Source organism: Cinclus cinclus, unplaced genomic scaffold (genome assembly GCF_963662255.1).
Source record: "Cinclus cinclus unplaced genomic scaffold, bCinCin1.1 SCAFFOLD_32, whole genome shotgun sequence".
NCBI classification, from domain to species: domain Eukaryota; kingdom Metazoa; phylum Chordata; class Aves; order Passeriformes; family Cinclidae; genus Cinclus; species Cinclus cinclus.
In genome coordinates this window covers 3657009-3668443 of record NW_026912098.1, presented here as the reverse complement: position 1 = coordinate 3668443, position 11435 = coordinate 3657009, and the positions used below count along the sequence as shown (strand labels likewise).

General features: G+C 49.2%; 1 protein-coding gene across 1 annotated transcript; it reads right to left on the bottom strand.

Moving 5' to 3' along the window:
* LOC134057403 (olfactory receptor 14J1-like) lies at positions 1-9360 on the bottom strand (the record flags this gene model as incomplete). Its single annotated transcript, XM_062514391.1, has 4 exons — positions 1-69; positions 1574-1624; positions 1768-1860; positions 8641-9360. Coding segments are annotated over 4 exons (933 nt in total), but the record flags the coding sequence as incomplete, so codon positions are not given.
* Between the last annotated feature and the right edge of the window lie 2075 nt (positions 9361-11435).

Sequence of the window (11435 nt, the reverse complement as noted above, 5' to 3'; positions counted from 1 at the left end):
TCACTCGATTTCTCTGCGGTTGACAGTCGATCTGTTGTATTCTGCATTCTCACAGCTGCCTTGGTCCATCTAGCTGGCACCCATAATGGTCCTGCGGGAGAATCAACGCACATGTAGCCTCGCCCCTGATGCAACACTGTGGCTGGACCCACCCAAATACCACTCTTGGGGTCTCTATAAAAAAACCTGCGTTTGAACCCACATTTCATTCCTGATTTCCTATGTATGCAACAGTGCTGGTGGGTGTTCTTGGTCCCCAAACACACATAAATGATTTAATACAAACAGGGTTTTGCTTAATCTTTCCCCTGTGTCTCTTATATTTTTAAACTTCTGCAGGTAATCCTTTAATGTGCGATTAGTTCTTTCTATAATAGCCTGACCTGTAGGGGAATTAGGTATGCCAGTACGATGTTCAATTCCCCATTGCTGCATAAATGTTCTTATTCTGTCACTGGCATAACTGGACCATTGTCTGTCTTAATCTGTTGTGGTACGCCCATAATAGCAAAGCACTGTGTTAAGTGCCTACAAACATGTAGCCCTTTCTCTCCTGTTTGGGCTGTGGCCCTTATAAATTTAGAATAGGTGTCCACCATAGCAGGGACATATTTTTGTCTACCAAACTCCAGGACATGAGTCACATCCATTTGCCATATTTCTAAGGCCTTTAGTCCTCGAGGGTTAACTCCTAACCCTAATCCTGGGCCGTGGTGACTACATTGTCGGCATGCTTGTACAATGCCTCGTGCTTCATTTTTTGATATGCCAGACTGTCTCTTCAGGTCTTTGGCATTATGATGGAATTGGTTCGTGTGCAATCCTGGCCGTCTTAAACTTATCTTACAGTTTTATCACATGGGTTACCATGGTAACTACAGAATCTGCAAGTGCGTTTCCGAGGCCTAAACCATCCTGTCCCTGATGATTTCTTATATGTATAATACAATATGATGCTGATCTAAGGGGCATTGCAGGCTGAAGATACATAAATAGTTGTCCCAGACACTCACTGCGAGTGTCCTTGATGAACACGTCCTCAATTCTATTTACTACCCCGCCACATACAGTGAATCAGCAACAATGTTCAATAGCATATTGATCCAATGCATCATTGATCATCAAACTGCTAACAGCTCTAAAGTTTGAAGTGAGTTGTTTTGTTGAGCCGGAATGATATGCTTGTACCATTCCTTATCTTGTTTCTGCACTATGGCTGCCGTACGAGATGCTTTTCCTGCATCAGTGAAAACAGTGTGCGCATTCTTCAATGGTATCATAGAGACCGTTGGGATGGTGACCCATTGGTAATCTTTCACTAACTTGAGCACCTTGCATGGCGGCAGTTTAATGTCAAGAGTCCCAGTATAGCCCAATAAGGCTAATTGCATGGCTGGTGCATGACGTAAGAGCCATTTGTTTTTAATGGAAGGTAAACCGTTTCTGGTTCTGATCTGGAAATGGCTACAACGTGATCTCTTCCTTTACAAATGATTTCACCGATCTGCTCCATCCGAATCTGCAGGCTACGCCTTGGCTGTAGCAAGATGAAAACCCACTCTAGGATCCATACCGACTCTTCCTCTTTTTTCTTTTGCCACTGCATGATGATGGCACACACTGACTGCAGGTACGACAGTACACAGAGGAGAATTGGTAGGTTATGGAGCCATCTGCTGGCCCAACAAGTGGCAATAAGCAATGATAATGATTGAAGACATGCCTTCTGTTGTGGGGTGAGATGCACCAGGGTAGAAGGATCTGTACCTTTGAGAAGTCGTCGTAACGGAGCAAGATCTTCATTTGATACGCCAACGATGTTTCAAACCCATTGTAAGTCTCCGAGCAGGGTTTCAACATCTGCCAAAGTCTGCAGCACTGTGTGGATTGTTGTTTTGGATGGCCTAATAGTATTGTTGCTTAATTGCCAACCCAAATATTTCCACGGCGAGGTAATTTGACCCTTTTCTGATGCCACTTCCAATCCTGCTGATGCTAATTTTGTCTTCAGATATTCAATTTGACTTGTTTCAAAAGGCTTATCCTGAGCAACTAATATGTCATCCATATAACAATAAATTATTGTGGAGGGCCATGCATTGGGGTATCGGCAACAAACAATTGACACATGGTGGGGCTATTGCGCATTCGTTGTGGCAAAACAGTCCACTCATATCTTTTACTAAGCTCTGCTTTATTTATTGATGGCAAGGTAAAGGCAAACCTTTTGGTGTCAGCTGAATGCAGCGCAATTGTGAAAAAGCAGTCCTTTAAATCTACAATAAGAATTGTCCAATTCTGAGGAATCGTTGTTGGTGACGGCAAACCAGGTTGAAGAGCTCCCATAGGCTGCATTTGATCATTGACTTTTCTCAAGTCATGCAGTAAACGCCATTTCCCTGATTTCTTTGGCATAAAAAAGATCGGTGTATTCCACTGGCTGGTCGATGGTTTGATATATCCTGCAGATAACTGTTCTGCAACAAGCTCTTGTGCCTTTTGGAGCCGATCTCCAGTCAGTGGCCACTGCTCAACCCATACAGGGTTGTCTGTTTTCCATTTGAGCCTGATGGGGTTCAGCTGCGGTGCAGGGGCCGCTGCGAGAAAATGGAGTCGGCAGTCGCCAATATGACTCCCCACTGACAAAGACATTCTCTTCCCAGTAAGGCATACATTCCTTCTGGTAGAGACAACACTGTCGCTACAGCTGAGGCAGGTTTTCCTTCCAGTATGAAGGTGAATGGCTGAGGTGTCACCATGGAGGGAGATCATCCTCCGACTCCATCCACCGCGACATTGGCCTGTTGGAGAGGCCAGCTTGGCGGCCATATGGTGCTTGAGATGATTGTAGCATCAACCCCTGTGTCTAAAATAGCTTTGACCGTTAGCTGTTGGCTGCCGTTAACTGTGGTAATGGTCCTTACAGGTCATCGTTTCATGTTCAAGGCCAAGCATGCTGCTGGCCTGGTGGACCCAAACCCAGCATCTCTTCTTATGGGGTACAAGGACTGTTTTTTTTCTGCTGCATGATAGACATCATGTTTTGTAAGGGAACTATTTGTGTGATCTTACTGCCCTTTGGGATTAAAATCGGTAGGCTCAGTGTGTATGCCATAATTTGTAAAATCAGTATAATCACCAGTATAATCAGCATCAATTAACCTTGGAATAACAAGAATTCCCCTCATTCCCGCTGAGGAGTGTCCTATCAGCAAGGCTTCCGGCTGCATCAAGGATGGGTGAAGTGGTCCTTTGAGTGTTGTAGGGACTTTTTGGGGCCGAATGTCGATTAGTGTTGTTTCTATTGAGGTTTCCAGATTGATTCCAATGCTACCTGTGGTGGCGAGGACTAAGGTTTGGATGTGGGGGCTACTTGTATCGGGGTGTGGCTCCCTATCGCGCTCCGTTTCCCATTTCCCTGACCGTGACAAGCTATGGTGGCGTGTGTATTACTGTGACAGCTGTCACACCATACTGCTCCATTGCATTGCTTTTGAATATGTCCTCCCCGTCCACAACGGCAGCAAGCAGTTCCAACTCCAGGCTTTCTTTTGCCTAGTGGTTTCAATGCAGCTGCAAGAACTTGTGACTGGCTTTGCTCTCTTACTGTGGCAATCACGGCTGCAGAGATGAATGCAGCTTGCTGTTGCACAGCAGATTGACTCATTCTGTCTAATATATTTGCAAGTCTTGCTGTTCCTGGTAAAGAGGCGATGACTGCCTTGGTGTTTGAATTTGCATTTTCAAATTCAAGGGTCTTCATCAGGTGTTCTCGGAGCTCGTCGGTTAAATCATGAGCATGATCTAAGGCCTCAGCAAGTCGACTGACAAAGCTTTCATATCCTTCACTAAGGCCTTGCTTTAGTGCTGTATAACTAGGAGTTTTCTTCTCGGACGGTGCACGCCAGAGGGCTAATTTTGCCTCTTTGGCAGCAGTGTTATGAATCTCACTTGGAAATTGGAGCTGTTGGGCTGAGGAAGCATATATTCCTCTTCCCATTAACATATCTAATGTAACACCATTCAAGGGATGAGTTGGATGTCTTGGGGTATTTACCACTTTCTGGCATCCTGAGTCCCATTCCTTTTCCCATAAAACATATTGCGCCAGGGTGAGCAATAGCTTGGCCAAAGACATGCAGTCGGCTGGTGTCAAAACATTAGATGGAAACACATAATTGATCATTTGTTTGGATGGTTCGGAGTGCAGTCCATACTGTGAAATAGTATTTCATAATTGTTGCATTAGTTTCCACTCAAAGGGTGTGTATCTGGCCCCTGGCTGGCCGAGGTGGTTGCTTGCACTGGGAATGCCTGGGGTGGTAGGGCAGATACCACCTGCCACTCTCCTTCCAATAGTGCATCTTGAATGACACCAGATCACCTTGTCTGGCCGCTAGGTCTTAATTCAAGGCCACCAGATGTAGTTACCTGAATATCTCCACGGGGAACGGGTTGCAATTTCTTCATCTGTTCACTAAGTTTGTCAACCCAAATATCAGATTACTTTGTATTCCTTCTTGGAACTGGAGGGCTGTTACCCTCAGAGCTAGTGTCAGACCCTTCCTCATCTGATTCTATATCCTAATTTTCTCTATGCTCTGATGTAGATGATATCACGGGGGGTCAACAGCTAGGTCCTCCTGTACTCTTAGCTTCTGCATCTGCCCTTGCACTTGTGATTGCAGGCAATTGATTCAGAGGCTGACAAGCAGACTGGCACCTCTACGCTTTTGGCTGGGCTAATATCAGTGAAAAGTTGGGTCTCAGAGTTCCGAGCTGACTCACCCTCCTCGGCGGTCAGCAGCTGTTGTGCTGCCAAGGCCATCCTTCTCTCAGCCCAAAATTGATCTAAATTCTGCATAGCTTCCCTTCAAGTGCTTCTGAGTGCCTTTGCTTTCTTATTGTCGTCTAATGTGGCATCCCACAAGGCATCACCCAGCTTTCTCCATTCTTCTCTGCTAAATATTAACGTGGGCTTCTTGTGGCTATCATTATCTTTAGCCCAACAGCAGAGCTCATGGAGCTTTTTCGTGCTAATGCTGGCTTCTTGCTTAGCGAGGAATTCTGCCAGCAGAGATATTGGCACTTCTCTGTCCATCCCGAGATCGCAGTCTTACCAGCTTGACAGAGTCACCACCTGCTGACTCTTGCAGCCGTGTTGTCGCCTTTTTTCCCCGGCAGCTGGGACGCTTTGATCCTTAGTGCTGCTTCTTCATTTTCTTGATCGGCCGATTGTGTCCCTGTTTGGGCACCAGTTGTTGGGAATGGGTTCAGGAATCAAGAGACAACTCAATAGGAGTTAGCAACTTGTTCCGTTTATTAGTCAAATACTGTACTCCTTTAGAGTGTTACTTATCTGACATGCAACAATCACACGTAGCAGCTAAATTTATTATTGGACAAAGCTGTCTTAACACCCGACAACACAATATATTTCACTGGTGGACATAACTGTGTCAAGCTTCTGCTTGGTCAGCCTTGCAGTTTTCCAACAACCTATTAAGGCATTGTGTTTATCAGTCTCCAGTACATTGCTTCCTTCTTTTGTTACTATCAAGGTTATTCACAGACTTATTCGAGCTCAATGTTAGGATTGTGCAGACCCGCAAGAGACCCATGGCCTCTTGCTTCTAACCAATCACCCACATGGGGGCACTTGTCTGTGGCACAGCGAAGTTCTCCAAGGGGACCTTGCCCGAGCTGTGTGCAGATGAATCCACATCAGGCCAGTCTGGGGGTGCTCAGTGGCCAGTCAGTTGTGTTGACAGCAAGCTTGCCATGGAGCTTCTCCAGGGATGGAATGTTGGGGCTGCCAAGGCTGTGGCATCACACACAGGGGAATGCTGTGGCTTCCACAGTTGTGGCGTCCTAGAGAGGGAAAGTTGGGGCTGCCCTGCTGCTGGTGCAGCCCCAAGAGCTCTCCCAGTGCCTCCTGGGGACACAAACGCTGAGCCAAAGGGTGAGGATGGAAAGAGGGGCTGATCTGGGAGGGACCCAGCAGGGTCCTGGAGTCCAGGCCCCGGCCCTGCACACACAGCCCAACAAGGTGAGGCTGTGCATCCCTGGGAGAGGTGTCCAAAGGCTCCTGGAGCTGTGGCAGCTTGGCAGCTGTGAGCATTCCCTAGGGAGCCTGGTCAGTGATGGAGGGTGGAAGGGAAGGGAAGGGAAGGGAAGGGAAGGGAAGGGAAGGGAAGGGAAGGGAAGGGAAGGGAAGGGAAGGGAAGGGAAGGGAAGGGAAGGGAAGGGAAGGGAAGGGAAGGGAAGGGAAGGGAAGGGAAGGGAAGGGAAGGGAAGGGAAGGGAAGGGAAGGGAAGGGAAGGGAAGGGAAGGGAAGGGAAGGGAAGGGAAGGGAAGGGAAGGGAAGGGAAGGGAAGGGAAGGGAAGGGAAGGGAAGGGAAGGGAAGGGAAGGGAAGGGAAGGGAAGGGAAGGGAAGGGAAGGGAAGGGAAGGGGCGATCCTGATCCCAGAATCCTGGATCTGGTCCTTCCCAGCAGCTGGAGCCTGAAATGTGGTGTTTTCTGGCTCCTCCACTGCCCCGATCCCGAAATTTCCCACTGTCATCACACCCCATGTCTAGCACTTTCCATGCCCAAATAGCCAAAATCTGGCCATTTCCAGGCACCAGCACTGCCCAGCTCTGGTAATTTGTGGGTGCCAGGACTCCAGATGCAGCAGATTGCTGGCCATGGCAGAGCCCAAGTCTGGCATTTGCCTGCACTGGTGCTGCCAAGATCCCTCCATTTCCTGCTGCAGGGGCACTCCAGGGGTCAGACTGAGGAGCAGGAAAGGTGACCCTGTGCCAGGAGCTTTTCTTGGCTGGAGCAAAGGCTCAGCACACAAAGACTTTCCTGGCACTGTGCCCTGGGCCAGCAGGGATTGTGCTGCTGGAGCCGGGTCCCAATTTCTTCTCTCAGGCAGCTTTAGGACACAGAACATGGAGGAGGCAGAGCTGACTCTCAGCTTTCTGGAGTCCTCTGTAAGAATTCTGTGTCTGAAGCACCCTGGGAACAGGGTTTCTGTGCCAGGGGTGGGCAATTCAGAGCCCTTTTCTCCCCCATGGGCTGAAGGTGTGGCACTTGTCATTTCCAAGGGACATAGAGGAACAGTTTGAGATAAATTCATTAGAAAGGGTGATTCTATGATAAATGCAAGCACAATTAGGATATTCACTTATGTGGCATGACCAGAGAACAACTGGAGGAGGAAATCTGGGAGCAGTGGGAAAGCCATAGAAAAATATGGTCTAGTGAGGAGATGTCCTTAGACATGGCCATTTAAACAGGAGTGGTGGAAACACCCAAATGGAGAGGGACATGAAATAATAGACAGCATAGTGGTAACACAGGTAGAGGGGAAGAGCAGGATTTCTTCTCCTGCCATCAGTACACATCCAGGAAATTTCTGTTCTCTCCTGGTGGGAAAACTTGGAGATTTCTTCAAGTACTCAAATGCCCCAGCTAGTGAGATGTGCTCGTGCACCTTGCAAGCATCAGGTTGCCTATAGTTCCAGAGGGCTCATGTCCCATAAATATCTGCTCTGACCCATTTCAAAATTGGGAGCAGCATTGTCCAGGGATCGTCAGGAAGCTGAGGTTGGAAGGGACGTCAGCAAATCTGCTGCCCAAGCTGTCAGAAACGGGGTCAGACCAAGTGGTCCAAGCCTTGATTTGGTCAGAATTTGAAAATCCCAAAGGACAGAGACAGGGCAGAATCTCAGAACTTGTGTGAGTCCATGGGAACAAAGGTTTTCCACATGTCCTTTGTGATCTCCCCTCATTCTCCTTGCCTGGAATAAGAAATGACTGCACATCTGGACCTAGAGGTTTGTGTGGAATGGTTCCACATCCAGCATGTTTGCAGTTGTGTCCCCCCAGGATCAGTTTGGGCCCAGTCCTGTTTAACATATTTATTTATGATCCAGAGAAGGGAATTGAGTGCAGCATCAGCAAATGTGCAGATGGCACCAAGCTGGGTGTGAGTGTGGATGTGCTGGAGGGTAGGAGAGCTCTGCAGAGGGACCTGGACAGGCTGGATCCAGGGCCCAAATCCAACAGGGTGAGGTTTAACAAGACCAAGAGCTGGGTCCTGCACCTTGACCACAACAACCCCTGCAGTGCTCCAGGCTGGGGACAGAGTGGCTGGAGAGGGGCCAGGCAGAAAGGGACCTGGGGGCAGTGATGGACAGCAGGGTGGACATGAGCCAGCAGTGTGCCCAGGTGGGCAATGGCACCTGGCCTGGATCAGGAATGGTGTGGCCAGCTGTGCCATCACTGATCTGTCCCCAGCTCTGCACACAGACATTGCTGCTTCTGCTCCAGAGGAGGGAATACAAGGAGCATCTGCCATGAAAAGACTTTTTGCATATCCTTTATTTCATTTAAAATGATCAAGAGCACAGCTCTGCATTGACACAATCTGTGTGTCACAGTAAATGTGGAGAGGAAAAAAGGAGAGATGGCAGAAACGATGGGCTTGGTTTATAGACAATATTAAAAACTGAAAACACAGATAAAAAACAGGGAAAAAAAAATCCAAAGAGAACTAGCAAAGATTACTTTTATTACATGAGCTATGCAGAAATTTGCTACAACTTTAATGCTTCCTAAATTGTCCAGTCATCAGTGTCCACACGGCAGCCTTGAGCTCCTGGTTCCTCAGGCTGTAGACGAGGGGGTTCAGGGCTGGAGGCACCACTGAGTACAGAACTGACAGGGCCAGATCCAGGGATGGGGAGGAGATGGAGGGGGGCTTCAGGTAGGCAAACACTGCTGTGCAGATGAACAGAGAGACCACGGCCAGGTGAGGGAGGCAGGTGGAAAAGGCTTTGTGCCTTCCCTGCTCAGAGGGGATCCTCAGCACAGCCCTGAAGATCTGCACATAGGAGAAAACAATGAACACAAAACAACCAAATACCAAACAGACAATAACAGCAAGAAGCCCAAGTTCCCTGAAGTAGGAGTGTGAGCAGGAGAGTTTGAGGATCTGGGGGATTTCACAAAAGAACTGACCCAGGGCATTGCCATGGCACAGGGGCAGGGAAAATGTATTGGCTGTGTGCAGCAGAGCATTGAGAAAGGCACTGGCCCAGGCAGCTGCTGCCATGTGGGCACAAGCTCTGCTGCCCAGGAGGGTCCCGTAGTGCAGGGGTTTGCAGATGGACACGTAGCGGTCGTAGCTCATGATGGTCAGGAGGGAAAACTCTGCTGAGATGAAGAACAAAAAGAAAAACAGCTGAGCAGCACATGCAGAGTAGGAGATGTTGTTGGTGTGCCAGAGGGAATTGTGCATGGCTTTGGGGACAGTGGTGCAGATGGAGCCCAGGTCAGTGAGGGCCAGGTTGAGCAGGAAGAAGAACATGGGGGTGTGCAGGTGGTGGCCGCAGGCTACGGCGCTGATGATGAGGCCGTTGGCCAGGAGGGCAGCCAGGGAGATGCCCAGGAAGAGGCAGAAGTGCAGGAGCTGCAGCTGCCGCGTGTCTGCCAATGCCAGCAGGAGGAAGTGCCTGATGGAGCTGCTGTTGGACATTTCTGCACTCTGGGCATTGGGTTCTGGCATGGAGAAAAAGACAGTGAAGAGATAGAGGACACAGCTGTAACCAAAATCGAAGCCATTTCCCTGACATCCTCTCTTCTCACACACATAGACAGAATTTACATTTTAAGAATTTAAGAGTAGATTTGTAAACTTCCCCCATATCTCTCCTAGTATTTCTTGATATCTGAAGTCTCACCATTTCTGCTCCCCTCAGGGAGACCAGAGCATGTTCTGTGAGGCAGAATGATGAGTGGAGGGAGCAGGAAGATGGTCCTGCATTCTGACCAGTTCAGAGTTTCTGTAGGCTTTAACCTTGTTCAGGTGGAGGGTGATTATCCTCCCATGTTTCCCTTAAAAACCACCAGGTACTGCTAAGAATAGATGGATCTACCAGAGTCCTGCACCATTATTGTAACCAAGGAATTCTGTTGCTCATTTTACCAACCCAACAGCATGTGCAGTGCCAGAACAGCTCTGCCTTTCCCCATTAATCTTATGACTCAGAGATGCTCTTGGAAAGGTTGGCATCCATGATTAAAGCTCCAAGTTTGGACTGAAATCTCAGGGAGAGTTCCAAGTGTCCCAGTGATGGCACTGGAGTAAGGGAGATGCAGCTCCTTCCCTGGCTGCACTGACAGCATTGCCCACAGCCGGGCACTGGGGACAGCATCACCCTGAGCCAGCTGTGCCCCCTCCCAGAGCCCCCAGTGCCGGGCAGCTGCTCCCAGCCCTGTGCTCTGCAGAGGGAACTGGGCCCGGGGCTGCAGAGCTGCCCCACGGCTCTGCTGCAGCTCTGCCTGCACAGGAGGGGCTTCACGCCTTGGAGCCCCAGCCCTGAGGGCAGAGGCTTGGCTGGGGGACAGGAGGGAGGGGGCTTCTTCAGACCGAGGGGCTGCACTGCTGAGGGGGATCCTCTGGAGATCTCTGAACTCTCCCTGCCACAACATTTCTGGTTTTCTGTTTTCTATCAGTGCCTGATCTTCTCTCTGCTTCCTGCAGGTTTTCCTCCTGGAGATCCTTCCCTGTGCCTGATCCCTCCCTACCAGCACTCACACACCCCAAATCTCTGTGCACTCTCCTTGTCCCTACAGAACCCTGCCTGTCTGCAGGGCACTGGCTGGGGGCAGGTTCTGTTTGCAGCTTGGAGAAAGGACAGGTCAGACTGAGCCTGATGGGTCCAGCACAGGGGATGCTGGTGCTGTCCAAGGGCAGAGCGGCTGAAAGCACATTAGGAAATGCCTGTAATCCTATTGATCACTAAAAATAACAGTTTGCATGTCTCAAGCATTTGTGAAAATTCATATTACCTTTAATATTTATCCCCTCCCTCCCTGCCATTCTCCTATACCAGGAAACCAAATACAATGTCTTAGGAATCTTCTTCGTATTTATCAAAAACCTTGTCTTGGAAATATTCTATGACATATTAGAACACCTCAGCATGTCAGAGCTTCATGAGCATTTCATCTCCCCTGCACCAGAAACACTCAGAGTTGTACTCACAGAGTCTGTGGGCATTGGGATGTTCCAGCTTTAGGAGATCACTGCAGGAGCTGCAGCTGCATTGTCCTGCAGCCAGAGGCTTCCTGTGCCCAGGGCTGGGAGTGATTCTGCCCCAGGCACTTGGGAGCATCTTCCCAGCCCTGACGGATTGAAGCTCTCTGTGCCTCTGTGCTGTGCCTGGGGTGGCTGCAGGCAGTGCCCTCAGCCCTGCTGTGCTGGGAGAAGAGCTGCTCATCAAGAGAAATGGGTTTATGAAGCTCTTCTTCATTGCCAGGACTGTCCTCTGTGCCAGGATCCCAGCCCAGCCCAGCAGCACAGACACAGCACAAGGACTTTAATGAACCTCTCTGGGATTTTGTGCTGAGGGCATGAACATCAGTCCCTGAGAGAGAGGT